The sequence below is a fragment of the Lolium rigidum genome, chromosome 7 (genome assembly GCF_022539505.1).
Source record: "Lolium rigidum isolate FL_2022 chromosome 7, APGP_CSIRO_Lrig_0.1, whole genome shotgun sequence".
Taxonomy (NCBI): domain Eukaryota; kingdom Viridiplantae; phylum Streptophyta; class Magnoliopsida; order Poales; family Poaceae; genus Lolium; species Lolium rigidum.
In genome coordinates, this window is record NC_061514.1 from 337,048,230 (window position 1) to 337,075,754 (window position 27,525).

Below are 27,525 nucleotides of genomic sequence, written 5' to 3' on the forward strand. Positions count from 1 at the left end.
CTTCACGTAATTAATTAACGCTGCTGCACGTTGCCCACATCTTAATTGTACTACTATTCACACTGAGCACTGGGAACGCACCGACACCGACAGTGTTAGTTAGGGATCAAGCGAGGCAGCTTTCGTGATCGGAAAATGACAGTTTTCTGCAAACCATTTATCGAGTCTGAATAATACTCGTCTACTCCGATACAACCTTAACCTCCTGACATTTCTCTTGTCCGTCAATTTAATCTCCGATCCTGGAGAAAATGATGAAAAAACATGGAGAAAAGTTTCACTGACGCTTTCTAGGACAGGAAGGGAGGTCGGAGGAGGAAGAGTAAAGGGCAAAAAAGAAGCAGCAGGTGGTTGGCTACAGGACAGCGACTCGCCGCCTCCTTCCTCCTCACTCCCCCTATACATACCTACCGTCCCGTCGGAGGGGGCGACAGACAGGGCCGCAGCGAAGGATTTGGTGGGGCAAAATGGATCCCAGGGTCTCCCTCTTCTGCTTCCTCGCCATCGCTTCCTCCCTCCTGCATTGCGCCAGATCTGACGGTAAGAACGCTCTCTTTTCTTTTGCAGTTTGGTTCGCTTCAGTAGCAAGTCAAGCTTTCTGCTTGATTGCGATTCATCGAACCGCTTCAGTAGTTCTTCTTGTGATCACCCGGATCTGCTGCGCGCGGTGTAAATTTTGTCGATTCTTGTGATTATTCTCGGATGGCTGGATGAGCATGGTGTAGTGCCATGTTCTTGTCCTTGGATGTCACTAAACTGAATGTAATGCACATATGCACTGGAGAGAGGCCTGGTCATCCAGGGTCCTTTTCTCTTTCTTCAAGTGACGGATCACATGGTAGTGACTAGCATGCGGATCATTTCGAGGTCAATGAGATCCTGCATTTGAGATCTAATTCCGGTAAAAACATTCTATGCACTCCCTCCGTCCACAAAAAGATGTCTCAACTTTATCAAAATATATATGTATCTATACGTGTTTTAGTGTGCAGATTCATGCAAATTTTGATAAAGTTGAGTGTGCAGATTCTCAATTAATTGCAGTATTTTTTCCCTCCAAATGATGCCCATATTTTGTTGCAATTTGCACTGCTGACCACACACTGTCTCTAACTGAGTTTGTGTTAGTAGGCACAATGAATGCCCGTTTAAGTAGTATGATCAACTTATACCGCAAGATTTATTGATCAAAAAAACTTGCTCTTGCCTGGTGAAGATCCGGCACTTGGAAAATATTCATTGCTTGTTTAGGCAGGAAATTCAGAGTATTATGAGCCAATTATTTTGATGTTGCAGCCATCATATTTCGAATTGTTTGCTTCATACTGGATCCCGTTTGCAGGAAGCGACGACAAGCTTCTCAAGGGCATCAACAGCTACAGAAGTACTCTCAAGGTCCCAGCGCTCACCGAGAACAACAATGCCGACTGTCTGGCTGAGCAGCTAGCCAAGCAGTTCAAGAGCCACGAGTGCACCAACACGACCGGAGCCAACACCGTCCCTGGCACAGAGCCAGAGTTCCCGGACTACCCCAAGTACCTTGAACATTGCCATCTCAACGCGTCGGTGATCCAAGACGGACAGGTGATGCCAGCCTGCGTGCCCGGCCTCGTAGCCGACGTGGTGCTCACCAACTACACCAAGTCCCAGTACAACCAGTACCTGAACGACACCAAGTACTCTGGCGTCGGGATCGCCAACGAAGGAGATTGGGTGGTTGTCGTCCTCAGCACCAGCACGGGACCCGGTGACTTCTCACCTGCTCCCCCAGGTTCCAACTGGGCTCCATCGGTCCAGCCCTTCAGCCAGCTGATTGTTTTGCTTGTAGGATTTGTAATTTTGCTGATGAAGTGAGAAGATGTTGCTCATAAGTCATACCACGACACCACGAAAATAGTGTATCTTATGCTTGTGTCATTCATTTTTGTATCTTCCAGATTTGAATTCCACTTCCAGATATGAAATAGTTTCTGCAACGAGGTTTTGGATGACACGTTTTTTTACTCTGTGCTGCCTTAGCCCACAATTATCAGAGCTTTTATGCATATTGGGCTCAGATGATTTCACTAGAGGACTACATCTTCAAACTTGCAGACTGAAGTTAGAAATTCAGTTCTGCCGGTACTGTGCATTCATCTTTTTCATACATCTGTACTCTGCATTCAGTTTGCTATCACCGGAAATATACTAGACTGTGCAGCTGAGATGGCTTGTTTCATATTTGAGAAGAGTTGCCTTGTTTGTTATTTCTGCCAGTATGATTATTTGTTATTACTGCCAGTTTGCTATGAATTTTTTCACCTTTTAGAGGAGATGGCTTGTTTGTTATTTACTGGAGTATACTGCATAAAATGATTTTGGGTGATTTCTACCTTTTTGATTGACGGATGGCCTGTATAATTATTATTTACGTGAACATAATCCAAAATTACACCCGGGGAGCATAAACTATTCTCAAGTCAGACGTTATCGGTGAAATTTGCAGAAGGAAGCAGTGGCTCGTAATAGTTGTGTATAGAAAATAAAATGAGCGATTTTCACATTAAAAGTGGTACGCTCAGACAAATAACCCAATGAAATTAAAATGGCTCTAGGTTAAAAAGAGAGAGAGTAAAACTGGTCGAATTTGCACTCGAAATTGTGAAAACCGAGGAAATAACCCCTAGCTTAGCAAAACCATTATAGTGTGTTTTCAACTTTTCATACTTTGGTGGTAGATCCGCATGGGCCCCTCAAGAGCCCAAAGCCCAGCAGTACAGAGGAACTCAGAGAGTAGCAAAGAGAACAGAACACAGTAGGGAAGTAACCAAATCCCTAAAAAATCCAGGTAAGGCGGCCGTCGAGGCGCGGGGAGCCGGCAACTCCCAGCGAGGCGGGATACCGGGGAGCAGCGTCAGGCAGAGGCGTGAGGCGGTGCTGGGGACGCCGGCCGGGGAGGCGAGGGGAGCGGAGCGGCCGGAGTGAGGGCTCCGCGTGCCGTGTTGGGATGAGTCAACTAGGCAAGGAGTTGCGGTGCACTTCGGTAACTATTCTCGATTTATGCTTGTGTCGGGTGTTCGTCGCAGTTTGATTCGGCTTCGTTGGTTCGTACTAATTCTCACAGGAAATGGTGGATTTCACAGCCTGTTCTTAGGTCTGGAATGCTACAGTTATTATGAACTTTCCTTTGATGTCTCAAAGGGTTAGTTTGGCATAGTTCCAGCATTTGGGTTTTCACAAGTGGATTAATTGATGCATTACTTTACTCATGAAATTAAAAGAACATTAGGGTTTGTGGCGCAGACATCCCCAGGAACGTGGTTAAGTGTACATAGTCCCAATACCTGTGGTTCTCTGTGAGGAGTGTCCCAACTCCCAACAAATGTGGTTTTCTGTAGCGTACTCATTTTATTCCCTTTGCAGCAATCAACTGATGAAGACAGGCTCAGCACGCTCACTGACGACATTATACTGTCTATCTTGGGGAGAGTCGACATAACCACGGCAACACGGACTAGTGTGTTGTCAAAGAGGTGGAGGGTTTTGCCTCGGTTGCTTCCTGAGCTCAACCTTCGTGTCTGGGATTTTATGCCTATCCCACGCCCAGGACCCATTGAGGCACATCACATGGATCAAGGAATGGCATGTCTAACCAAAGCAACAAGGAGTTTCTTGGCTGATCCCACCAGGAAATCCACCAGCATCACAAACCTGCTGCTTCAGCTCTTTGGGGGCAGGAACTACTCACGTGAGATTGGCCTGCTGGTCCGCGAGGCGATTGACAGCGGGGTGTTAAAACAACTAGAGCTTAGAATTGTCCATGAGAAGGAGGTGCCTGTACACTGCCGACACGAGGATATGGTACAGCAAGCCCGGGATGTGATTGATTTTTTTACCACCTATCCCTGTGTGCATAGTTGCCTCGTAAGCCTTCTTCTGCATAATGTGCGTTTCACTGAGCAGGATATACACCATGTCCTGTTTGACTCCTGCAAGGAACTTAAGAAGCTGATGCTATTCCACTGTGATGTTGGGGACTGTTCAATATGGCAAATAAATGCACCAGATTCCAAACTCGCAGTCCTTGAAATCGCGATAACCTGCTTGGAGAGAGTTGAGGTGGTCTGCCTACCAAAACTGTGGCAGCTACATTTGGACAATTGGCTTTATTTTGAGGCCCCGTTGCGCTTTGGGTTTGTCCCATCTCTCAACGAATTGGCCCTTATCCGTAGTGGAACCCTTGATAATCAAGAGTTTCGTCTAAGTGCGGTTCTACATGGTACCACAAATATACATACTCTAACTCTGGACTTCGAAGGAGGAGAGCTTTGGATACAACCTGAAGGAAAGCAACTCTGCCCTGCATTCAGCAATCTAAGAGAGCTGGGTATTTGTGGCATCTCTGTTGATTTTGACTTGTTATGGACAATAAATCTCCTTGAAGCTGCTCCATCTGTTGAAATATTTCTTGTTCAGGTACTTTTGGTCACTCATTTATATATATGTGGAATTTAGAACAGTCTCTCACAACAAATAAGTATGTGTGGCCATAGTCCTCTTCACCTGCAATATAACAATATGCTGATTCATGCTTGATACAGATATGGGATCAATGCCGAGAGGACAGACAGTTAAGAACAGAGACAGCTTATGCAGATCAGAGAACAAAACCTTCATGGAGCATTACTGGGTCCACGAGCTCAAATACTTGGAAACTGAAAGAGATCCTATTCGTTGGCTTTAGACCCCTGGGGCAACAAATTTTATTTATAAGAGCGGTAATGAAGCGAGCTCCAAACTTGAAGGCGCTTCTTCTCAAAGAAAATGAAAAGCCATGCAGGCGCTGTGAGGCAATGGCCACTCCGTGCCCTCTGAGAGGAGGCTTCTTTCCAAGGGACCAAGAGGAGCAAGAAGCAACAGTGAAACAATTTAGAGATGGTGTATGTTCCTCTGCGCGTATAATCTTTGCAAGTAGTTAATGTTAAATGTGCCGTGTATTCTTGAAGGGAGTGCAGTTTGCCGGAAGTGAGGAACTTACATATGGGGTCTCTTCCTCTGCGCATATAATCTTTGCAAGTAGTCATGCTAGTACTAAATGTGCCATGTGTTCTCCTTTCTCACTGTAGGGTTTCTGTTGTGATGCGCTTATTGTACTGTCGGTTTAATAGACGTTCTATGGTTTGATAGTAACCATCATTTGCCGTCTGTGTTACCTATGTTGTGTACCCTGGAAAGAATGTTGATCCTATGTAAGGGTACCTATGCTACTCCCAGTCTTTTTTGTGTCGTCTAGATTTGAATTCAACTTGGTCTCATTGACAAGACACCAGTATTTGCCACGAGGTCTGGGATTAAAATTGTGCTTTACTTGACATTTGGAAAAAAAGCTTGGCGATGTCTCCCTTTCTTACTATGCTGATACCTTTTTTATAGTGTCAAAGGACCACATTTTAATTGCCAGTGTATTAAAATAATGGTCACGCTTTAAAGCACCTTTATCTGAACATTTGACGTGAAAGTCAGCTTGCATTTGATTATTCATAAGTAAATCAGCTTGGAACCACAGTTTGAGCTGGCAAATCGTTGCTTGGACACTCATTCATATGATTGGTATAGAGTCCTGCCAAGCATATTCAGGAGCAGGGCAGCTGCATCAGGAATCGCCCTGTGCAACAACTGCCTTCACAAAATTCACATGATGAATGAAGTGGTTTCAGTGATTGATCGGCGCACAACCTGGAAGAAGCCCCACTCCTCTTGCATGGTGCTACTGCTATCACTTTATTCATCAGTCTAGCCCAGTGGTTTCCACTAACAACTTCCAATTAGCAGCAATGATCAAACCAACACGATGATATGGGTCGAGAATTTGAGATATGATTCAGAATTCTTTGCCGGAGAAACCACAACACCCAGTGCAGTCCACGATCAGGATCCTCAACGCTAAGAAGGCTACATTCAGTCTGAGCAGAGAAATGTGATGCCGCTGGTAGATTTTTTTTTTTTGATTCAGATCGTAGTTTTTGTCAGCGGGTACCTGATTCGGATTATGGATGGAATGCACAAGATGTTTTGGGTCTCATATAGCCCACTTGATACAGTGGCCGACGGACTGATCCAGCATTGTGATGAAGAAAAGCGAAAGGAAACACATTCTCATCAAACACAACATCACAAGAAACATAGACATGACCAATGGACACATCTAAGCATTTGACTCCTTTATAACGAGGACTATAACCAAGAAAACACAACGGTTGGAATGGAAAGATAACTTGAAAGATAACTTGTGTTTGTTGTAGGGGTGAAGGTTGGGCCAGCAGGTACAACCAAAAACACGTAGGATCTTACTTTTCAGAAGTCACCTACATTCTTAGTGCCTATTCAGATGCAGACTGGCCAGGTGATCTCGACGACAGACGCTCTACTGATGGTTTCACCAAAACTTTATGTACTAGGAAGCTAGATGAGTTTAAGAGTAATCTAAATCTCTCCCATTTTTAAATTAGAGAGGGTGTACAAGGGTTCTTCCTTTTGCGTGGCTTGTACGCATAAGATTGGAGTACTACTCCATGTCGTATATGTATCATATTACATGTCTAATAGCATGATGCTACTGGTCGATAGTGTGGTGTTATGTCACACGCGACTACGGGTGTTCAACTTAGTGGTTACCACTCGCAAACTTGCAATTTTTGTTTTGTTTTGAGGAAACTCACAACTTGCAATGAGCAGCGACGATGTAACAAACACGATGGTTTTGCACTAGGGCTTTCCTGCCTCCCCTCAGCCTCACCACCGATTTGTCTCTCCTCTTGTGGACTTAGAGCTATGGAGTCACGAGTGGATCGGTCTTTGTCGACGTGAGGCTGCACTTTTTGATGTTTTTTCTTAGTATGTTTAGGGTTTGTGTGCTACTTAGAAATATGTGGCAGTGGCGACTCCCTATCCAGGTGGTGCGTCTTTTTCTTTGAGGCGCCCCTCAGATAAGTGGGATCAATTTCCATTATATAAAACAACGGAAACAATAAAAAGCATCCATATGTGCTAAGGGCATCTCCAGCGGCGTGACGCATTTTAATATCCGCGAGCGTCCGTTTGCGTCGCGCTGCGGACGTTAAAATGACCGTTTTTGTCCGTGCGTCCGTTTGCGTCTGGGTCTGCTCCAGCGGGACGACGCATTTTTTCTTTTCTTTTTTCCCCTTTTCTCAATTAAACATAGTTTCAAAATATTACATTACATTTTGAAACATGATTTTAGACAAACTAACACATAGTTAGGAACATGGTTTACACAACTAACACATAATTTGAACCATGGTCGACACAAATATAAAAAATTTAAAAATAGAAGGCAGTTGTGTTGATTTCCGTATGTTCGCTGCCAAGAAAGAACATTCAAGGGCACCCAATCACCCAAACTGGAAAATCCAGCGGGAGGAGATGGTGCCCTTGTTGGTTCTACCGATGAGGCGAACGGACGAAACTTCGACTACCGGCTTCGTCCGGCCCGTAGCCGATTCGCCGCAAAGAAAGAACACTTGACGTTCTAACTATCGGTGTCGGAGCCGGAGTCGTCGGTGTGGTAGTGCCTGCGGCAGGCTGTGTCGTCGAACACCTTGACGATCATCTCGCCGTCCCTCTCGTAGAGGAAGGTGAGCTGGCAGCCGGGCTCGAGCGCGGGGTCACGGGCGAACTTGTCTCACCCCATGTGCAGGTACATCTTGCCCTGCCCGTCGAACAGGACCTCCACGGTCCAGCGGCGAGGTTGCGGTCGGCCTCCCGTAGCTGCAAGTGCGCCGGCTCGACGCCGTCGACGAACTTGGCGAACTTGTCCGGTAGCCGCTTGATGGCGAGTGAGTCGTCGTCGATGCGGAGGAGGAACTCGGCGGCGCTCCTCCCGCGAGGACGAGGAGGACGCAGGCGACGGCGAGCGTGGGGCCGTAGCTGCTCCACCACGGCGGCCCTCGCCCGGCCACGGGGCGCCTAGGGCCGCGGCCTCGACCGCCTCGCCGGCCACCGGGACCGGCCATGGACTTCCTCGCGGGCTTGGGCGCGTCGCGGGAACACCTAGGCGGCGCTACGCTCGAGCTTTGTGGCGGCTAGGGTTTCTTTGGAGGTCTGGATGAGGAAGAAGAACGCGCGCCCCCTTTATATAGGCCGGCGGCATGCGGTGGCCGCGGGACGCGTGGCGTCGCCATTAACCCGGTTGGCGGAGGTGGGCGGCCGCTCGGCGGTCGAGGCATCGTCGCCATTAACGTGGCGTAGAGTGCCGAAGCGACGCAGCTTTGCGGTCGCCGGCGCGTTTGAGAAGACGCATCGACGCGAGGTCGCCGCCAGGGCGGGCCGGCAAACGTCCGCCAGACACGAGCGGACGTTTCCGGACGTCCGCGGAGACGCATTCGAGGCGCATATTTGGGCCAGGTTTGCGTCTCCGCGGACGGCCCGGTCACTTTGCGTCGCCCCGCTGGAACAGACCCCAGACGCATTTCCGGTCACGACGGACGAAAACGATTGCTCAGCGTTCGTTTGCGTCGCGCCGCTGGAGATGCCCTAAGACGGATATGAAAACGTCGCCTACTGCTAGTGAAGGTGTACCAGTCTCAGGATGAGTTATGGCAACAAAGGTAAGAGGAAAAAAAGTATCTAACAAAAGTAACAACAACCCTTAGATCGAACAAAGCGGGACGCTACCGATGAAGCGCGAGACATAGCCAGATCGATTCAACCAGCTACAAAAAGGACCATCGACTACCGATGTCATCGTCGCACGTTTGGCTATGGAAAAGGCTCCCTTTCCTACGGAGGCTCCGTCGCGCTGTGCCTCCGGATCGCGCATCGTCAGATTCGTTTTTATGGATGGACCACATGGAGCCACGTCACACTTTTTGCTGTGGAAAATCCAACGACAAAACACGTTTCCCCTCTCGCTGCCCACACGTTGCCTTATCCTATTCCCGTCGTTTCTCATCTTCTCCCCACCGCTCGTCGTCTCCAGACTCCACCTCACCATCCCTTTCTCACAAATCCCTCTCCTCTCTCTCTCTGCTCTCTCTCCGGCGAGACCCATCAAGAGTTGGGCGAACCCCATTAGGTTGGGGAGCGTGCAGGCCTGCAGATTTGCCACGGGCCGCCGGATTCTGCAAGTGGCGCTGGCTGCGGTGCTCAAGTTGTGGGAGGCGCAACGCCGCAACTCCCATGATTGGACGACGCTGCTCCCATGGCGGCCGGGCCTGCTACCACGCTTCGCCATCGACGCTCCCACAGGCGGCCGGATCTGCTCCCACGTGGCGGCCGACGATGCTCCCTAGGGCCGGCGGAGATGCTCCCATGGGCGGCCGGCGGTGCTCCCTAGGGCCGGCGGAGATGCTCCCATGGGCGCCCGTCGATGCTCCCTAGGGCTGGCGGAGATGCTCCCATGGGCGGCCGTCAGTGCTCCCTAGGGCCGGCAGAGATGCTCCCTAGGGCTGGCGGAGATGCTCCCATGGGCGGCCGACGGTGCTCCCATCATCCGTCAGTTGTGCTCCCACGGGTGGCGGGCGCTGCTCCCACGGACTGGCGGAGATGCTCCCACCAACGGCCGGTGCTGCTCCCATGGGCGGCCGGTGATGCTCCCATCGTCCGTCGGTGGTGCTCCCACGGGCGGCCCAAGATGCTTCCATTGTCGGTGGCGCTGCCGCCGGGATGCTGCAAACAGGCGGTTGCGCAGCTACTGGAGGTGTGCGGTGCTGCTACGTAAGCAACGTTGCTGCAATGGTGGACGGCGATGTTGCTGCACCGGCGACGTCGCGTCAGGGTTCTCCGACGATGAAAGAGCGACGCCGGCGTGGCATGGAGAGTATGACGGCGCGGGGAGAGGATGTTGCATTGGCAACCACCTCGACGGGGTTCTCCAGCGAAGCCCTCGACGGGTTCTCCGGCGAAGCCCTCGACGGGTTCTCCGGCGACGCCCACGACAGTGTTCTCCGGCGGCGACCGTGGGTCATGGGAGTAGCGACGCCAGCACGGGGGTGGGGGGAAGAGTGGCTGTGCGGCAGCACCATGTGCGGGAGGATTTTCGTTGCCTTTTCGGGGGATATTTTTAGAGAGAAAAAAGGACAGGGGAAAGGACACGTGTCGCACGCTCGAGTCGGAGGCTGGGGGGTTCGATCCTCCGAAGGATTATCAGCATCACCCTTTGGCTATCCCAGTGATGCGTTTAGCATTGCCAGAGGGAACGTGGAGAGTTACCTCCGTTTAGCATTGCCAGAGGGAACGTGGAGAGTTATCTCCGGAGGATCTCACTGGTTTTGGTCGTTGCTCCTTCCCATCTACGGATCTCTTCATTGCCGATGGTTGCTGCTCTCCCGCGCTAGTCCTTAGGACCTTAGCACATGATTTTACATCTATCTACTAAAACAAGCTCTATAAGCTTTGTACAGCTCCAATGAGGGAGGGTCACACCTTCGGCTCGTTCAAGTGCTTATAGTTATTGCTTGGTGGTCGGAAGACCTATTTATAATTTTAATTTTCTTGTAGAATTTATGTACTGACTTTGAGGAATATGAATAAATGGGTGGAATTTAAAAAAAAAACACGATGGTATGAGTTTTTGTGTGTGTGCGTGTGGGGTGGGGGTGGGGGACGCGGGAGCTGAGAAAACATTAGGGAAGATTCACAATTTTACTTTTTTGGGGGTGGTCCTATTTCACACTTCACGCTTCATCAAACCCGTTGACGCTCGCAGAGAGAGCATCACGGGCCAGGCCCAAGAACATCACGTGGTGGTCATCTTCCTCCCTCCCTCTTCTTCTTCCTATGAACATCCCGTCCAACTCCTTAATTCCCCCTCCATCGTCGGCCAGTCCACCTCCCGACGCCACCCGCGGTGCCTCGCTGCCCCGCCTTCCTCAACCGCTGTCCACCGCCGCCTTCGGCCTCCTTCTAACCTCCCCATCCTCCTGTCTCCGGCGCCGACGAACCACCCGCACCCCAACCTTAAGATCTTGTTGCTGGTGAGCTCCCTGCACCCCATCCGCACCGCACCCTAAACCGTAAGTTTGCTCCCTCACCTTTGCCAGCGACGTTGCGGCTAGCCGCGTCGTCTTCGTCTCCGGTGAGGGTCTGGTCTTCTTCTTCTCCCTCCCGATCACCCACCCTCTTCCTCCTCCACCATCATCTTCTTCCTCCCCGGTCAACCACTTCCTCCCGACAACCACCTACGTTCGCGGGAAGCGTAGCATAGGAATTGTCGGGGTGGGGGAGTGGGGGGGTGCGAGTTGAGAAAATGGTCGTTTTTTGGGAGGTCATGATCGCATGGGCCCATGAAGACACACCCAAATAGCCTGAGGCCCGGCCCATGAAGACACACCCAAACAACGCGAGGCCTAGCAACACACCCATCACAACAACTGAGCGAAAGCCAAAACAGATGGGGGGTGCTTTACAACGACCTTTTCGGTGGCACGCGAGGTGCCACACCCCCCCCCCCGGGCGTATTTGGGCCTAGCCCACGATCGTGGTTACCGCCCGAACTGTTTCATTATGTCTAGTCAGCTTCCCTTTTCATTTTTTCTTAACATTTACTCTGTGTTATTTTTTAAATTCAAATAATTAAGAATTTGAAGAATTTTCAAATTAGAATAATTTTAAATTTGAACAATTTTCAAATTTGCACAATTTTCGAATTTGAAAATTTTTCGGATTTGAACAATTTTTTATATTTGAACATTTTTCAAAATTGAACATTTTTTTGAATTTTTTTGGGTTTGAACATTTTTCTAACTTGAAAATTTTCAAGATTTTTTTTTCAAGATTTTTTATATATTCATATTTTGCAAAAATATAATTTTTTTAAATGTGAATTTTTAAAAATATTCACATTTTCCAAATTTTAGAATGTTATTTTTTAAAATATTTAAACAGAAAAAATAGAAAAGAAAAAAATAGAAAAATAACATAATAAATTGGAAAAAAGCAGACGCCTGCATCTAACTAGGCCGGTCCGTACCGTATGGTCGGTGTATAGGATCTGCCAAGACAGATTGAGAGAATCCACGAAATTCCAGGCGCAGCGGCGGCGGCTGTCGACGTCGAGGCCGCGTGGAGCCAGAGACTCCACGAGGCCCTGTAAGCCGGCGAGTCCCCGACTAGCGCGCTAGCGGGGAGCAGCGTCCGCCGGTGGGCAGGGGACGCCGGCTTGCTCGGAAGAGGAGCGGCTGGTGTCCGCTTGCCCTACGCCACATCGACAGGGCGGAAGCTACCTCACGGCGGCGGTCCTGGGATGAGCCAAGTAGCCGCCGAGCCGCCTTGCCCTTGGGTAAATGTTCTCCATTCTTCTTTGTTTTGTGCAGTTGCAGGTTCTAGCCGCTCGATTTGGACCCGGTAGCTCGTCATTTTGAGCGCAGTAATGAATTTCACAGTTTATTCTTAGATTGGAAATAGTTAAACATGAACTTATTTTAGCTGTTTCACGGGTACTTCGTCAGTGTGCGTTTGGGACGCTTGCTCACGAGTCATGTCACACTCCAAAAGAAAATGGAGTAGATCATTAGGGTGCTGGCAAGCACATTATTGGCTGGATTAATCATGTGTTCGAGCACATCGCTGGATGATTCTTTTTTTGGAATCCACACATCTTGTTCCTGCTAAGTACGATTTGATCTCAGCATAATTGGAACTCTGGTAGCAGTTTGTGAACAAGACGGTCACTGGATTCTTGACAGATTTGCACGCTCCTAGCTTTTCTTACGACGCACGCCAATTAAAGAGCACCAGGTTATTGGCAGATTTAGCCGGATTGTTCACGGGATCCAATAATTTGCTCTACGGCACATTTTTTTTCCTATCCTCACTTAGATTTCGATCTACTGCAGTAGCTGCTCTTACTTAGTATTTCTTTTGCATTACTCCTTGAATATCACGATTTCCGCAACAAGGGTGTTCTCTAACTGCTGATATTTTGTTAACTTTGCAGCAGGCACAACATGAAGATAGGCTCAGTGAGCTGACTGATGACATTATATTGTCTATCCTAATGAGAGTCGACACAACTACAGCAACACGGACTAGTGTGCTGTCAAAGCGGTGGAGGAATTTGCCTCAGTTGCTTCCTGAGCTCAACCTCCGTGTCTGGGATTTCCTGCCCATCCCACGCCTCGAACCCGTTGAGGCACATAAGATGGATCAAGCAATGACTTGTCTAGCCAAAGCAACTAGGAGCTTCTTGGCTGACCCCAGCAGAAAGTCCTCCGTCACAAGGCTAAGTCTTCAGCTCTACATGACCAGTGGTCACGTGTGTGAGATTGGCCCGCTGGTTCATGGCGCGATTGACTGCGGGGTGGTAAAAGAATTAAACCTTTCTATTGTTGATGACAAGGAACCTAGCATCTGCAGTCATGAGGATATGCTACATCAAGCCCAGGCCGTCAATGGATTTTTTATAGCCTATCCTTGTGTGCTTCGTTGCCTCACAACGCTCCTTCTGCAAAATGTACGGTTTGCTGAGTGGGATATACATCACCTCCTATTTGACTGCTGCAACGAACTGCGGCACTTAACTCTGGACAACTGTGACGCTGGCGAGTTTTCGGTATGGCAGATAAATGCACCAAATTCCAAGCTCAGAATCCTTGAAGTCTGGATGTTCTGCTTGAAGAGAGTTGAAGTGCTCTGCCTTCCGAAACTGGAGCGGCTCCAGTGGGATGAGTGGTTTTGTTTTGAGTCCCCCTTGCGTTTTGGTTCTGCCCCATCTCTCAAGGAATTGGCTCTTATGTGTGGTGCAACCCTTGATCATGAAGTGTTTAGTTTAAGTGAGGTTGTACGTGGTACCACAAACATACATACTCTGACTCTGGACTTCAAAGGAGAACGCCTTTGGATACAACCTGAAGGAAGGCAACTCTGCCCTGCATTCCACAAGCTAAGAAAGCTGTATATTTGGGGCATTTTTGTTGAGTTTGACCTGTTATGGACAATAAATTTTCTTGAAGCTGCTCCATCTATTGAGATATTTTCTGCGCAGGTACTTTTTAGGCCACTCTTTCTTCCTTTAGTTTAATATATACCATATGTACGTTTTGGAATTCAGAACAGGCTCTCAAAACAGATAAGTATGTGTGACCATGATCCTGTTGTACTGAATGTGTCGATGCTTTATGCAGGTATTTGATCATGCTTGCCAAGATGACGAGGAGGTAAGAACAACAGAAGTTTATGGGGCTCAGAAAACAAAACCGCAATGGAACATCCCTAAGTTCACAAGCTCTAAACCATGGCAATTGAAAGAGCTTGAACTTGTCGGCTTTAGGCCTCTAGAGCAACAGTTTCTATTTGTAAGGTCTGTGATGGAGCGAGCTGCAAACTTGAAGGCAGTTCTTCTCAAAGAAGATGACGAGCCATGCCAAGACTGCGAGAGATTGAGCAGGCCACATCCTCCTCCGATAGGAGGTTTCTTCCCGAGGGACAAAGATGAGCAAGAAACAATCGTCAAGCAGCTTAGAGATGGGGTCTGGTCCTCCGCACGGATAATCTTTTCAAAGTATTGTAATAGTTGAATGTGAGCTGTGGTAATTCGATGTGTCTGTTGTATTCAGCGTAATTCACCTATCAATGCCTTGTTTCTCTTATCTTTTCTCAATGTAGAATTTATGTTGTCGTGCAATTCTTGTAATAGAAGTTGAATGGTATTTTAATCAGTGGCCGTCTGTTGTGTGAAAGTGCTCGTCATATCATGTTTCAGTGCTTAGGAGGTGTTGATCTGGGTCTCTGGGATTGACTTCTCAACTGTTCTTATCTTGTCTGGGATAAGCTTTCAAAAGAAAAACTTCAGGTTCAAAACTTTCACTCGAAAATGAACTGCAAAATTTCAATCCCTACTAGCTGGTCAACATGATGTTTCATTAAAACACAAACATTTAAATGTGACGTTTGCTGGGAACTTGAGAAGTTAAAACTTGAAACAACATTCTGCCCATAAATATAATGTACTATACAAGTTTTGTGTATGATACATCATACAATGTGATGGTACATTGGGGCTGACATTACAGACTTACAGTCCCCCAGAGGGAGGAGAAAACATCGGGGGGAAAAAGGAAGGCTACTGGTTTATATGCACGTCGGCAAACACCTGTGATTTCACAGCCCAGAGTGCCTCAAAACTTTAATAAACAACTAGGTGTAACAAAGCTCGTCGGAGCTGTAAAAAATCTGGAGCAAAAAAACCTTCCATGTCGCAAAGTAGCACCTTCTACAAACCTCAATGCTGTTGACACGACGGTAGGAGAGCAAACCAGATCATATCCTGGTGTGTAACACCAGTAAAAAACGTAAATATATACGGTAAGGCATCAAGGTTTCTTCGTTCAGCTCTTGCTTCAGATCTTTCTTCCTGTGAGGATAAGTTTGGGGTTTGGAAGATGGCCAAGGTTGTTGCTGTTAACTGCCAAGTCTATTTCTCTGGATAAATCTGGTTGAGGCTGCACCTGCAAGTTAGTTCCAGTTAATATTAGAAATTTAGAATGTAAACTAGCAGGGGGTAATACTGTACAGCTCGAGAGCGTAAGACCCCATCTAGTTAATCGATCAGATTCTACAATCTCCAAAACAATGTTTATTAATTTTGAACATTTTATTACTACACTTAGATCATATGAATAAGAAGATATACAATGCTTTTGCATGTAATGTAAATTCTGAGCCCATATGAGCAGATACCAAAAAGGAAATTGGGGCATGTACCAGACATACAACAAGATTAAGCATAACAGTTATCACAACAAACCTCGTAGTTCAGGAGAAGAGACGCAATCAACATAGAGATCCCAAGAATTGCAAACTTCTGACCCACACATGCCCGACTCCCAGAACCAAATGGAAGGAATGAGTCAGTCTTATTGCACTCAGTGAAAAGCTTGATTCTGTTTGAGCCTTTATGTGCTCCTAATATTTCTACAGTGAAAGAAAGAAAACCGAGTGAGAAGGGAACTAGGAAGTTCTCAAACTTCATGAAATAAATCCGATGGAATAAATATAGATTGAAGTCATCGGGAGATCCTTAGGGATCTAGTAACAAATTTGTGACAGATATATATATATATAGCCTAACATGAAGTCTCTAGAAGATTGATGTGCCATGTTACTACTTTATATGTAAATTCTCAGTGTTGGTGGTCAAGCACATAAGAGTTTTGCTTAAATGCACCACAATATAAGGAGGTGCGGCCTTGGACACAACATGGAAGTGGAAATAAAATGAGGGGGGAGGGAGCTACCTCCAAGATTAATTTCCTTTTGAAGCAAACGACTAGGATTAAACTGGCAAGCATCATGCCCCCATACAGAAACATCCATTTGCACGAGATGAAGAGGAACGACCAATGTCGCTCCAGCTGGTATAATGATACTAGATTTGAGAGTTAAATCTGCAATTGAAATCAAAAGGAGATCAATAATACAACAAACACAGACTACAAATAAATGCCACTATAGTACAGTGATAGTAAGATCTCTTGCAGATAGATGCATAAGTGAATCTCAGGATCAACACATAATTTCAATGCAACAAGAGTAGAGCAAACAAAATAGTATTCCATTTTACAAGATCATATGATATTTGGACAGGTTGTTGTAGTAACATAATGAATGTGTAAGCAAAACAGCAGTAAAACCCTGTAATAATACAAGTAACAAGCTACACAGCTCAGTGTTGCTGGAAGAAAATCCTAACATGCTATACTCGCATGTTTTGTTTCTCTCTTTCCTTGGAAAGTGCATACCGTGTTGCAGAGAACATCGCTGGAGAAGAGGTCCAGCAGGCAAAAGGCGAGCAGATTCACATACAGTGGCAAGTAAGAATTGCATCCTAAGCACATCATCTACCTCCAGCTCCGATGATTGATCGCAAACTGCAACAATATCAGCATATAGCTGTAGAAAAAGGCATCATGTGTAAGTCAAACATAAAAGTGCAGAAGCAAATGAATGAAAACCCTTGGAGGCTATGCAACAACTGTCAAATGTCACTGACTCACTATGACTTGTGAGACATGTTAAGAACAGATATATTCATATCATCATAGAACAAGCAGGAAACAATAGTTGTCAATTTTAACATCATACAAAGAGCAACCAGGACAATCTGTAACAGAGAGAAATAAAACAATGTGTACCTGGTCTTTTAGCTTTGGATACAAGACAAGTCTCGTTAAAATGCTGCCAATCAGGTTAGCAGATGCAGAAATTCCATGCAACATCAAACCCACGATATTCCCACATATTTCCTCTTCTGAACTGAGAGATCTTTCAACAGCCCCATAGAGACAGCGACCTGATATTATCCCATCTAGCAGAGAAGTACATCCAACTGGATCTTTTACGACCCCTTCACTTTTCTTACAAGACCTCAAATCATTATGGCCAAGTAAACTACTTTGCTCTATGGATTTTCTGATAATGCCTTCTGTTAAGATCTTCAGCTTAGCACATAGGCTCCTGTACTTCCTATAACCAGGTTTCCAAAATGGAGGAACTGCATAAGAAGCCCAGAAGCAGCCGTCCTTTGCGACAATCATCAGAAGCTCCTCATATGCAGCAGCATCAGGCCAATCAAAGAAGACTTCACCAAAAAGAGCTGTGCCAATGATGTTAAATGCCATGTGTTGGGAAAAAGATCTGCAATCCAGAGAATCCTTGTCCATAGTAGAGTGGACTCTATCGAGGATAGCTTCAATGATTTTGAAAGAACTTCCACTGGCACCAATGTTAAGTTTTTCATTCAAGAATACTTCCAGTAATTCCCTACTACTTTTGACCTAAAAGCAGGACAAAAGCATTTCGAGAAGTAAAAAATCAAAGCAGCAATGATATGTTCCATCTATCAATTCTAGATAGCAGAAATAACGCATACAGTAAGACAAAAGGAAATGCAAAATCCACATGGTTTTTCATCTCACTCATACACATACCTTCTCAAATGAGGAAATGAACAAGCCAAGTCTTCCACAAGCTAAATTATAGGTCCGTTCAGTCAGTGGTAATTTATCTTCAGCTTTTGCTAAAATCTGTTTGATTAGACTGACATCTTTAACTGAGACAAGTAGTTGAGACGGTCCTACCCACAGTCGGACAACTGGTCCAAAAGTGCCATGTAATTTTGATAGATAGCCTGCAAATCAAACAATTCAAAGGAGCATATAGTCAGAAATAAAGCTATAAAATAACAAGGCGCAGGGTGGAAAATTACAGTGATGAGTCTGCTAAAAATGCGCATTATGTTATTTATAAAATGATTTTGCATAGAGCTTTATAACCCACTACTATCCATATAAACTATTTGATGGACCATGTGTTTGAGCCTTGAATAATATGGTCCCTACAGAGTTGAGCTGGGCTAGCCAAGGACAATGCTACCCAACCAGGAAAGGGCAAGAAAAAAAAGGAAATGAAAGGATAAGAAGTGACATAAATATAGGTTGGAAGGGGTCAAAAACAATTCATAAGAAAAAAATGACTGGTACTGTTAGCTGCATGCCAATGTCTAATATTACAAATGCTTAAGACTCGTTCTTGTTCTTAGAAATTTCATCTGCAAAAGGTGCCGGTTTCCAGGAAAGCCAGAATACATGGTGTAGTTCACGTAGTGGACACCCCATTTCTTGAATATAAAAAATGATCATGTTAGCAGATTTGCCAACATAAGATAATTCCAACTTTCTAAGCAAAGTAACTTGATTTCTCATCGGCAAAACTTTATGTCAACTGAAAGTCAACTCCGCAAATCATTCGGTGGCCTGGCTCTTGGTGTGCTGGGTGCTGGCAAAGCATCAGAATGCTTCAAGTCGTCAAGACTAGCCTAAAAGCAAAATAACTAAACCTGATTACCAGCAAATAGAGCTGCTACACAACAGTTATCACCACCTAACACTAACAGACCCTAACCTACAAATTTGGCCATAAACTTGGCACTGATCAACCAATGCCTTGAAATCCATCATACTGATATGCCGACCAAACTGCGCCCAGATCACTCCCCCGCCTGAAGCAGATCTCGTATCATCGGAGGAAAACCAGACCAAATTCCCAAGTGGTCGGTACTCGATTTGCTGCTACTAGCATGTAGTAACCGAACATTCCGGCGCCTCAATGAGGGGCTACTAAATTCGGAATCGCGCTGCAGCGATCACAACTAGTCCACATGCCTATGTGGGCAGTAAAGCATCGCAACAAGACCATGCCGAAGATTGTAGCACGTGGAGGGGCCGAGCTCACGGCAAATTCGGTTCCAGTCTCCATCCATTCACCCACCAGAACCACCACCAGTCGTCCAGTCCAACCAAACGCAGCCAACCGAACCAAATCATAATTAGTAAACAGGTGGAGGGAAGCGGTAAACCTACCGGTGATGTCGCCGCCCGCGCGGCAGACGGCGGCGAGGCCGGGGTCGGCGAGGAGGGCAGGCGGGCCGGGGAGACGGGACCCGAGGGCCCAGAGGCGGAAGAGCGCGGCGACTCGGAGGAGCAGGACCCACGTGACGGCGAGGAGACCCGCCCACAGCAGCGCGTTGGTGCCGCGCTGCGCGTAGTCGCGGAGGAAGGCGCGGCCGCCGCAGGCCGGCCAGGACGGGCCGCCGCCGCTGAGCAGCGCGCTCAAGAGGGTGCCGCAGGAAGGGGCCATGGCCGCGAGGGTGAGTGGCGGCGCCGCGAGCTGTGAGAGCTCCTGTTGCGAGAAGAAGAGAGGAGGGAACGGAATGGAACATTCGCCTGCGGGCGGCTGCTCCAGAAGGAAAGATCTGCAGGCCAGTTGAGAGTTGACAACTTGAGGCGGGTTGTTTTCCGTTCAGATCCACGTGCAATGGGAAATTAGAAAATGTACTCCCTCGGTTCCTAATTACTAGTAGTTTGCATCCATGTTTAGTCCAAATCAAATTTTGCAAAATTTGACTAAATATTTTAAGAAAACGATCAACATTCACAATGTAAAAGTTAGATCATTAGAATCGTCATAATATATATTTTTATATTATATGCATTTCGTATTATGGTTGTTGATAGATTTTTCTATATTTTTAGTCAAACTTGACAAATCTTGACTTTGATAAATCCTAGAACACGGAGGGAGTAGCCTATGATGGACTTTGAAAATTGCAAGTGTTCCGATGACAAATGACCACGAGAATACTCCTCCATTGTTAAAATAAAAGGAAGGCGTGTACATGTTTTTCGAAATCAAATAATGTAAGACTTGATAAATTAATATATCAACAACTATGATACTATTATAAAAAAATATAATAAAATATTTCTATAATGTATTTAATGATGGAGCAGTTACCATTTTTGAAAGCATGAATAAATAAGTAATTCTTAGTCAAACTAGATTTTCGTTTTCTTCATCAAATTTTAGAAAGTGTTACACTCGATCGACTGAGACATAGAAAGACTAAATAATAGCGACTAACAATTTTTTGCGCATTTGCTTCTACTCCGCACGATGGGTTCTAGGAAAGCAAGTATATGGGTGTCACGTTTTTTATGGAGAAGCCACATATAGAAATTAGTATATGGCAAATGAATCATGGAATGCTATGATACCGACAAGGAGATCAAACTATGACAATAGCTCAATGTCAATATATTTTTGAATTTTCCTTATTGTTTTCATTTGAGTTTTTCTCCTCCCCCATGTATTTTGTAATTCTGAGATTTGTAGTGGCTGGTTTTTAATATTGTCAAGGAATCTTATCTTGAAACACACCCATCACATGATAAAGAAAACAAAGACAACACCCATCAAGACAGGTTAGCTAGCTAGCTAGCGTTGTGATGCATACATCGTGACTGACAAAATGCCAATGCTTTCACTTAAGAAAATGACACGTCAGCATCACAAGAAACCCATGAATTTTTTCCATAAAAAAGGAGCCATGAGTGAGTCTCTCCGGGCATGAGAAAGGGTGGAAGTTGCTTCAATGAGACTCGCGCAGATCACGGAGGGAGCACGAATCGGCGAATCGCATCGAATATTCAAAGGGCTTCTTCTATGCGGTTGCGTGTCCCTTGTGATCCTCGCTCCACCATTATCTTGCAATTTTGGTCTGACTTCGCGCCAGCATCACGCCCTGCCAGACAGGATATCCTACGCAAAGTCAATTGGGATGAGCTCAATAAACCGTCATAAATCATTACAAGTTCTTTTGACCTTGTTCTGAAAGAGCTGTTCGTTTTGATCTTAGCAAATTCATGTCTTCACAACATTTGACAACTTGATGATAAATGGGTGCACAATTGTTTCTTTTAGATTCACATGGAGACAACCTCCTCGGTTCCATTTATAACATAAATGGAAACAATATTCAGGATCATATTCGGAGTTTCAAACTGAAAAGCTAAAACAAAGCCGCAGCTTTTAGGAACGAAACGAAGTTTTAAACCTAAACACTACACATCAGGGTACTGAACCAACCTCAGCTCAGCGCCACCAGCAAAAGCACGCCAACTCTCTAGCCAAAAACTATCCAAAACCACCACATGCATTACATTACACCAACAACTAAAAGTCACTACTTTTTGCATACTATTTGAAGCAGACCAACCCAGCACGACATGGACCAAGGCGTCTTCCTTTGGATGCTCCTTCAGGTAAGCTAGAGACGCTCTTCCACCATGCTCAAGCTTTGAGACAGGGTCCAGGAGGAAATCGAGTCGAAGCTGGTGCTTCAGTTTGACATAAGTTCCAAGGGTGCTTTGATGAGTTTCACCAGGATCTCCACAAACATATCCCACATCCTTTCAAGTTTGATCCTTTAAAGAAATTTTCCAGTCCTCGGGTATGATAGAATCAATCTCCACATCTGCTTCAAATCCATTCAAATCAGTCTATTAAAAACTATGTTATTTCTAGAATTCCAAATCCCACACAAGATAGCGAAAGAAATAAAATTAAATTGTAAGAATCTCTTATTGCATAGCCATCTACCAGCTACATCTACAAATTTTTCAATCATATACTTAAAGAAACTCTCTACCAAAAGCCAAATGCTTTTAGCCTCAATGCAATCAATCGTATCCTCGAATTCACGCGCTGCTCCCCTCTATTTATCGCGGAGTTACCGCGTCTGGCCGCATTCACCACCGTCGTCCCCCTTCTCTCCCTGAAAACTCCTCCAATGGCGAACCACTTTCCAGGCGACGGCGCGGCGAACAACGGGTTCGGCCGACGGTCTCTGCACCAGTGCGAGGGGAGTCTGCTGCACATGGCGGGCTACCCGACGCCGCCGGACTTCCGCGCGCCCGGAGGCTGGCGCTTGAGCGCGGGTGGGGGGGGGGCGTCCCGATTCCGCCGCCGCCAGTGGGAGGCGACACCCTCGACGCCAAAATCGACGCGGTGATCGCCACCCTCAGCGACGAGCAGCGCGCCGAGCCGCGCTTCTTCCCCGACAACTACGTCGCGTGGAACGACTTCTTCCGGCGAAGGTACGAGCGTGAAATCGCCGCCTACAACGGCCCTCCCCTCCTCCCGCACGCAACAACGCCGCCGGCCGCCGCATCCTCGAGAACTTGCTCGCGTACATCGAGGGCGGCAACTACCCCGTACTGGGGATGACGCTGTCGGCGGTGGTGCCTTCCATGTCGCGCCGACCCAGAAGCTCGTGGATGCCATGGTGGATGGCGCTGTCGTCTGGGTCGGCGACGAGGTCGGCATCTGATACGTCTCAAACGTATCTATAATTTCTTATGTTCCATGCTACTTTTATGATGATACTCACATGTTTTATACACACTTTATGTCATTATTATGCATTTTCCGGCACTAACCTATTGACGAGATGCCGAAGAGCCAGTTGCTGTTTTCTGTTGTTTTTGGTTTCAGAAATCCTAGTAAGGAAATATTCTCGGAATTGGACGAAATCAATGCGCAGGGGATTATTTTTGCACGGAGCTTCCAGAAGACCGAGGGAGAAACGAAGTGGGGCCACGGGGCGCCGCCACACTAGGGCGGCGCGGCCTAGAGGGGGCCCGCGTGGCCCTAGCGTGTGGGGCCCCCGTGACTCCTCCGACTCCGCCCTTCCGCCTACAAAAAGCCTTCGTCGTGAAACCCTCTGTACCGAGAGCCACGATACGGAAAACCTTCCAGAGACGTCGCCGCCGCCAATCCCATCTCGGGGGATTCAGGAGATCGCCTCCGGCACCCTGCCGGAGAGGAGAATCATCTCCCGGAGGGCTCTTCATCGCCATGATCGCCTCCGGATCGATGTGTGAGTAGTTCACCCCTGGACTATGGGTCCATAGCAGTAGCTAGATGGTTGTCTTCTCCTCATTGTGCTATCATGTTAGATCTTGTGAGCTGCCTATCATGATCAAGATCATCTATTTGTAATGATACATGTTGTGTTTGTTGGGATCCGATGAATATTGAATACTATGTCAAGTTGATTATCAATCTATCATATATATTGTTTATGTTCTTGCATGCTCTCCGTTGCTAGTAGATGCTCTGGCCAAGTTGATACTTGTAACTCCAAGAGGGAGTATTTATGCTCGATAGTGGGTTCATGCCTCCACTAAATCTGGGACAGTGACAGAAAGTTCTAAGGTTGTGGATGTGATGTTGCTACTAGGGATAAAACATCGATGCTTTGTCTAAGGATATTTGTATTGATTACATTACGCACCATACTTAATGCAATTGTCTGTTGTTTACAATTTAATACTGGAAGGGGTTCGGATGATAACCTGAAAGTGGACTATTTAGGCATAGATGCATGCTGGATAGCGGTCTATGTACTTTGTCGTAATGCCCTGATTAAATCTCATAGTACTCATCATGATATATGTATGTGCATTGATGCCTTCTTTATTTGTCAATTGCCCAACTGTATTTTGTTCACCCAACATGCTATTTATCTTATGGGAGAGACACCACTAGTGAACTGTGGACCCCGGTCCATTCTTTACATCTGAAATACAATCTACTGCAATTGTTCTTTACTGTTCTTCGCAAACAAACATCATCTTCCACACTATACGGTTAATCCTTTATTACAGCAAGCCGGTGAGATTGACAACCTCACTGTTACGTTGGGGCAAAATACTTTGATTGTGTTGTGCAGGTTCCACGTTGGCGCCGGAATCCCTGGTGTTGCGCCGCACTACACTTCGCCGCCATCAACCTTCAACGTGCTTCTTGGCTCCTACTGGTTCGATAAACCTTGGTTTCTTACTGAGGGAAAACTTGCTACTGTACGCATCACACCTTTCTCTTGGGGTTCCCAACGTGTGTTAACTGCACGCATCAGCATCCCGCTCCTGCGGGTCGGCTCCTCCACCAGCGACGCCGAGGACGGTCAAGAAGGAGCCGGCGTCGCCACCGCCGACCAGAGGGCGCAACAGCAGCGCCCTCGTCATCCGCAAGGGGGCGCGCGCCTCGTCGTCTCCGTCGCGCGGCCGCAAGAGGAAGCCCAAGAAGGAGGACGCAGTGGCCGCAGCTGTGTCCGACCTCGCCGCCGAGGAGGCCGCGCGGGCCGAGGACGCGGCGGTCCGCGAGGCCATCGCGAGGTCGCTCAACGACCTCGTCCCCGTCGACAACGCCCTGCCGATGGATGCGGCGCTCGCCTGGTCCAGGCAGTACTGGGAGAGGGAAGAGGCGGAGCAGCGACCTCCTAGACCTGGCGGCCGCGCGGTGCCACGCCGCGCCGCACCCGCCACGCCGCTCATCAAGCTGGAGGACTCCAGTGAGGATGAGTGGTACCGGCCGACGCCATCGCCGCCACGCCTCGGCGACCCTGGGCAGGGTAGCAGCCAGCAAGCGCTACCACCCCAGGACGACGGTGACTCCAGCGACGACGACGGCAGCGACTACACGATGTTCTACCACCATTTCGGCATGCAAAACGCAATGTTTCAAGTTTAGTTTATATTTCCCTCTCACCGAATTCAAATATATTACGAATTCAGCCTATATATACGAACTCCCTATATATATTAAATATCTCTAAATTTTGCCTAAGTTTGAACATTTTTCGTTTGTTTATGTTTGAATTCGTATATATTTATTCTTTCCCTTAGAGCATCTCCAGCCGTTTGGGCTCCCCACGTCCAAATCCGGCGATATTGTCGTCCGGATTGGAGGAAAATTTGGCCTGGGGAGGCCCATTTTTCCAGCCGCGAGCCCAGGATGGATGTAACGGACTACGACGAATTCAGACAAAATTGGCGAGTTCGTTCAAACATAAGCGAAATTTAATGATATTTAACATATAGAGGCGAGTTCGTACATAAATAGGCCGAATTCGTACATATATTTGAATTCGGCGATTGGCAAACTAAAACTTAAACTAAAAAGCGGCCTCGTACATGCCGAAATGGCGGTAGAAGGCCGTATAGTCGCCGCCGTCGTCGTCGTCGCTCGAGCCGACGTCGTCCTGGGGCGGCGGCGCCTCGTACCAGCGGCTCGTGCCCTGGCCAGCGTCGCCGGCGCGTGGCAGCGACGGACGGTAGATGTCGTCGTCGCTGCTCTCCTCGAGCTTGACCACCTCCTTGGGCTCGGCGTTCGTACCGGCGGATGGTGCTGCGGCGCGGGCGGCGAGTTGACGTGCGGCGGCCAGATCCAGCAGCCGCCGCTGCTGCTCCGCCTCCTCGCGCTCCAAGTCGCGCCTGGACCACTCAAGTGCGGCGTCGATGGGGAGGCTGTTGTCGGCGGGCACCAGGTCCTTCAGCGACCTGGCGATCGCCTCCGCCACCGCGGCGTCCTCCGCGCTTCGCCTCCGCCTCGGCGAGCTGGTTGGCGGCGGCCGCGGCGGCCTCCTTCTTCGCCGACTTCCTCTTCCGCCCGCGCTGCGGCGAGGAGGGTTGGTCGCGGATGACGAGGGCGCCGCTGATACGCCCTCTGGTCAGCGGTGGCGACACCGGCTCCTTCTTGACGCGCGCCGGGGTCGACGGAGACGCCGGCTCCTTCTTGATGAAGACCGACGTGGACCCGCCGGACCTTGACGCTGACCTTGACCCAGAGGAGGAGGAGGACGGCGCCATTCTCCTCGGCAGCCAGGAGCTACCGCGCCGGCGCGACACAGTAGCCGCCTCCGGCGGCGGCATTTGCAGGAGGGGGGAATTCCCGCCCTCGATGTGCGCGAGCACATTCGACAGGGTGCGTCCTGGCGCGCTCCACCACCGGCGGCGGCCGACGGTGTTGTTCCTAGCCGGAGGAGGAGGAGGGCCGGAGGAGGCGGCGAGTTCCCGCTCGTACATGCGCCGGAAGAAGTCGTTCCAAGAATCGTACGCGTCGGGGAAGAAACGCGGCTCGGCGCGCTGCTCGTCCGTGAACGTGGCGAGCACTGCTTCGATCTCGGCGTCCATGGCAGCCCGACCCATTGGTGGCGGCAGGATCGACACGCCGCCCGCGCTAAGCCTCCATCCTCCCGGCGCGCGGAAGTCCAGCGGCGCCGGGTAGCTCGCCGCGTGGAGGACCGTCCCTCCCATTGGTGGAGAGAGCGGCGGCCGAAGCCATTGTTGGCCGCACCGTCGTTCGCCATTGCTGGTTCGTTCGAGTTCGGGGAAGATTTGGGGGAAGGCGAGCGAGGTGAATGCGGGGCAGACGCGGTAGATCGGCGATAAATAGAGGTACGCGCGCGTGAAACCGAGGTGACGGCATTAACTCGCCGCGTGGAAGCTACGCGGCCGGCGAATACTGACCGGCGGCAGGCTTTTACAGCGCGCGGAAGACGATGCGATGAGGACGACGATCGGTGTCTCTCGCCGACAAGTTGGGGCACCAGACGCGCGGGAAGTTTCCTCGGTGTTTCCCGCGCTTTCGTTTCGTCCGGACTCCCCGAGCGCTCCCCGGGGGCTGGGATGGCGTGGGCTCGCCGGATGGATTAAGGCTCAAATCCGGACGAAAACGAGGAACCGGGGGCGCGACTGGGCCGAATTACGCCGTCCGGATGACAAACCGCGGTCCGGCCTCGTCGGGGAGACTAGTGGAGATGCTCTTAGACTCACCAGACTCACCGCTGGGAAAATGAGCCTCCCTAGACCGAATTTTACATCCATCCGACGCTAAATAGCGCTGGATTTCGGCCTTGGGAGCCCACCCGAGTGGAGATGCTCTAATCTTTCTTTGATTGGTACGCACACAGAGAAAGATTATAAAATATTGCCGAAATCTGGTACTCGTCAAATTCTTAAATGAATCACAATTCACACGCAAACGCACCCACACCCCCACACACACACAGAAATGAAGATAATAATTTTTCTGAAATCTGGTACGTAGCAAATTCATAAATGAATCACAATTCTGCATTTTCCCCATGAATTAAGATTTCTTTGCTCTGATATACACTATAGCCTAGGCGATCGCCTCATTCAAGCCGCCGGCTTCGATGGGTTCAGATACTTTTAGGCCACTGGATGCCAAACTTTTCTTGATTGTAAGCAATCAATAAAATCTTCTATTTTTAAAAAAAATGCATGCCAGCTTGCAAACTGCTAGTTGCTTCTGCTAGGATGCAAACTCCATGCCATTCCTCGGAAAGTAAACAAATTCCATGCCAAGGACGCCTGGGACTATAAA

At 48.2% G+C, this 27,525-nt stretch overlaps 4 protein-coding genes across 5 annotated transcripts; 3 read left to right on the forward strand and 1 right to left on the reverse strand.

Annotated features, from left to right (window-relative positions):
• The first annotated feature begins 357 nt into the window (after positions 1-357).
• Positions 358-1,857, forward strand: LOC124679233 (uncharacterized GPI-anchored protein At3g06035-like). The gene is made up of 2 exons (XM_047215030.1): positions 358-540; positions 1,343-1,857. Exons 1-2 carry the CDS (start codon positions 468-470, stop codon positions 1,852-1,854), a joined length of 585 nt encoding a protein of 194 aa, XP_047070986.1. The 5' UTR covers positions 358-467; the 3' UTR covers positions 1,855-1,857.
• A 1,084-nt stretch (positions 1,858-2,941) lies between these two features.
• Positions 2,942-5,169, forward strand: LOC124675099. 2 transcript variants are annotated; one of them, XM_047211168.1, is made up of 3 exons: positions 2,942-3,022; positions 3,403-4,455; positions 4,581-5,169. In XM_047211168.1, exons 1-3 carry the CDS (start codon positions 2,987-2,989, stop codon positions 4,956-4,958), a joined length of 1,467 nt encoding a protein of 488 aa, XP_047067124.1. In that variant the 5' UTR covers positions 2,942-2,986; the 3' UTR covers positions 4,959-5,169. The 2 variants fall into 2 exon arrangements, with proteins under 2 accessions (XP_047067124.1, XP_047067125.1); XM_047211169.1 differs by having other exon boundaries at positions 2,948-3,181.
• Positions 5,170-12,219: 7,050 nt separating this feature from the next.
• Positions 12,220-14,713, forward strand: LOC124677502 (FBD-associated F-box protein At3g52670-like). The gene is made up of 3 exons (XM_047213486.1): positions 12,220-12,277; positions 12,935-13,981; positions 14,121-14,713. Exons 1-3 carry the CDS (start codon positions 12,242-12,244, stop codon positions 14,511-14,513), a joined length of 1,476 nt encoding a protein of 491 aa, XP_047069442.1. The 5' UTR covers positions 12,220-12,241; the 3' UTR covers positions 14,514-14,713.
• A 192-nt stretch (positions 14,714-14,905) lies between these two features.
• On the reverse strand, positions 14,906-19,632 carry LOC124674280 (probable cytochrome P450 313a4). Its single transcript, XM_047210319.1, has 7 exons — positions 19,356-19,632; positions 17,925-18,124; positions 17,130-17,771; positions 16,737-16,887; positions 16,233-16,382; positions 15,743-15,909; positions 14,906-15,443 (listed from the first exon to the last, which is right to left on the reverse strand). Exons 1-7 carry the CDS (start codon positions 19,630-19,632, stop codon positions 15,336-15,338), a joined length of 1,695 nt encoding a protein of 564 aa, XP_047066275.1. The 3' UTR covers positions 14,906-15,335.
• Positions 19,633-27,525: the final 7,893 nt, after the last annotated feature.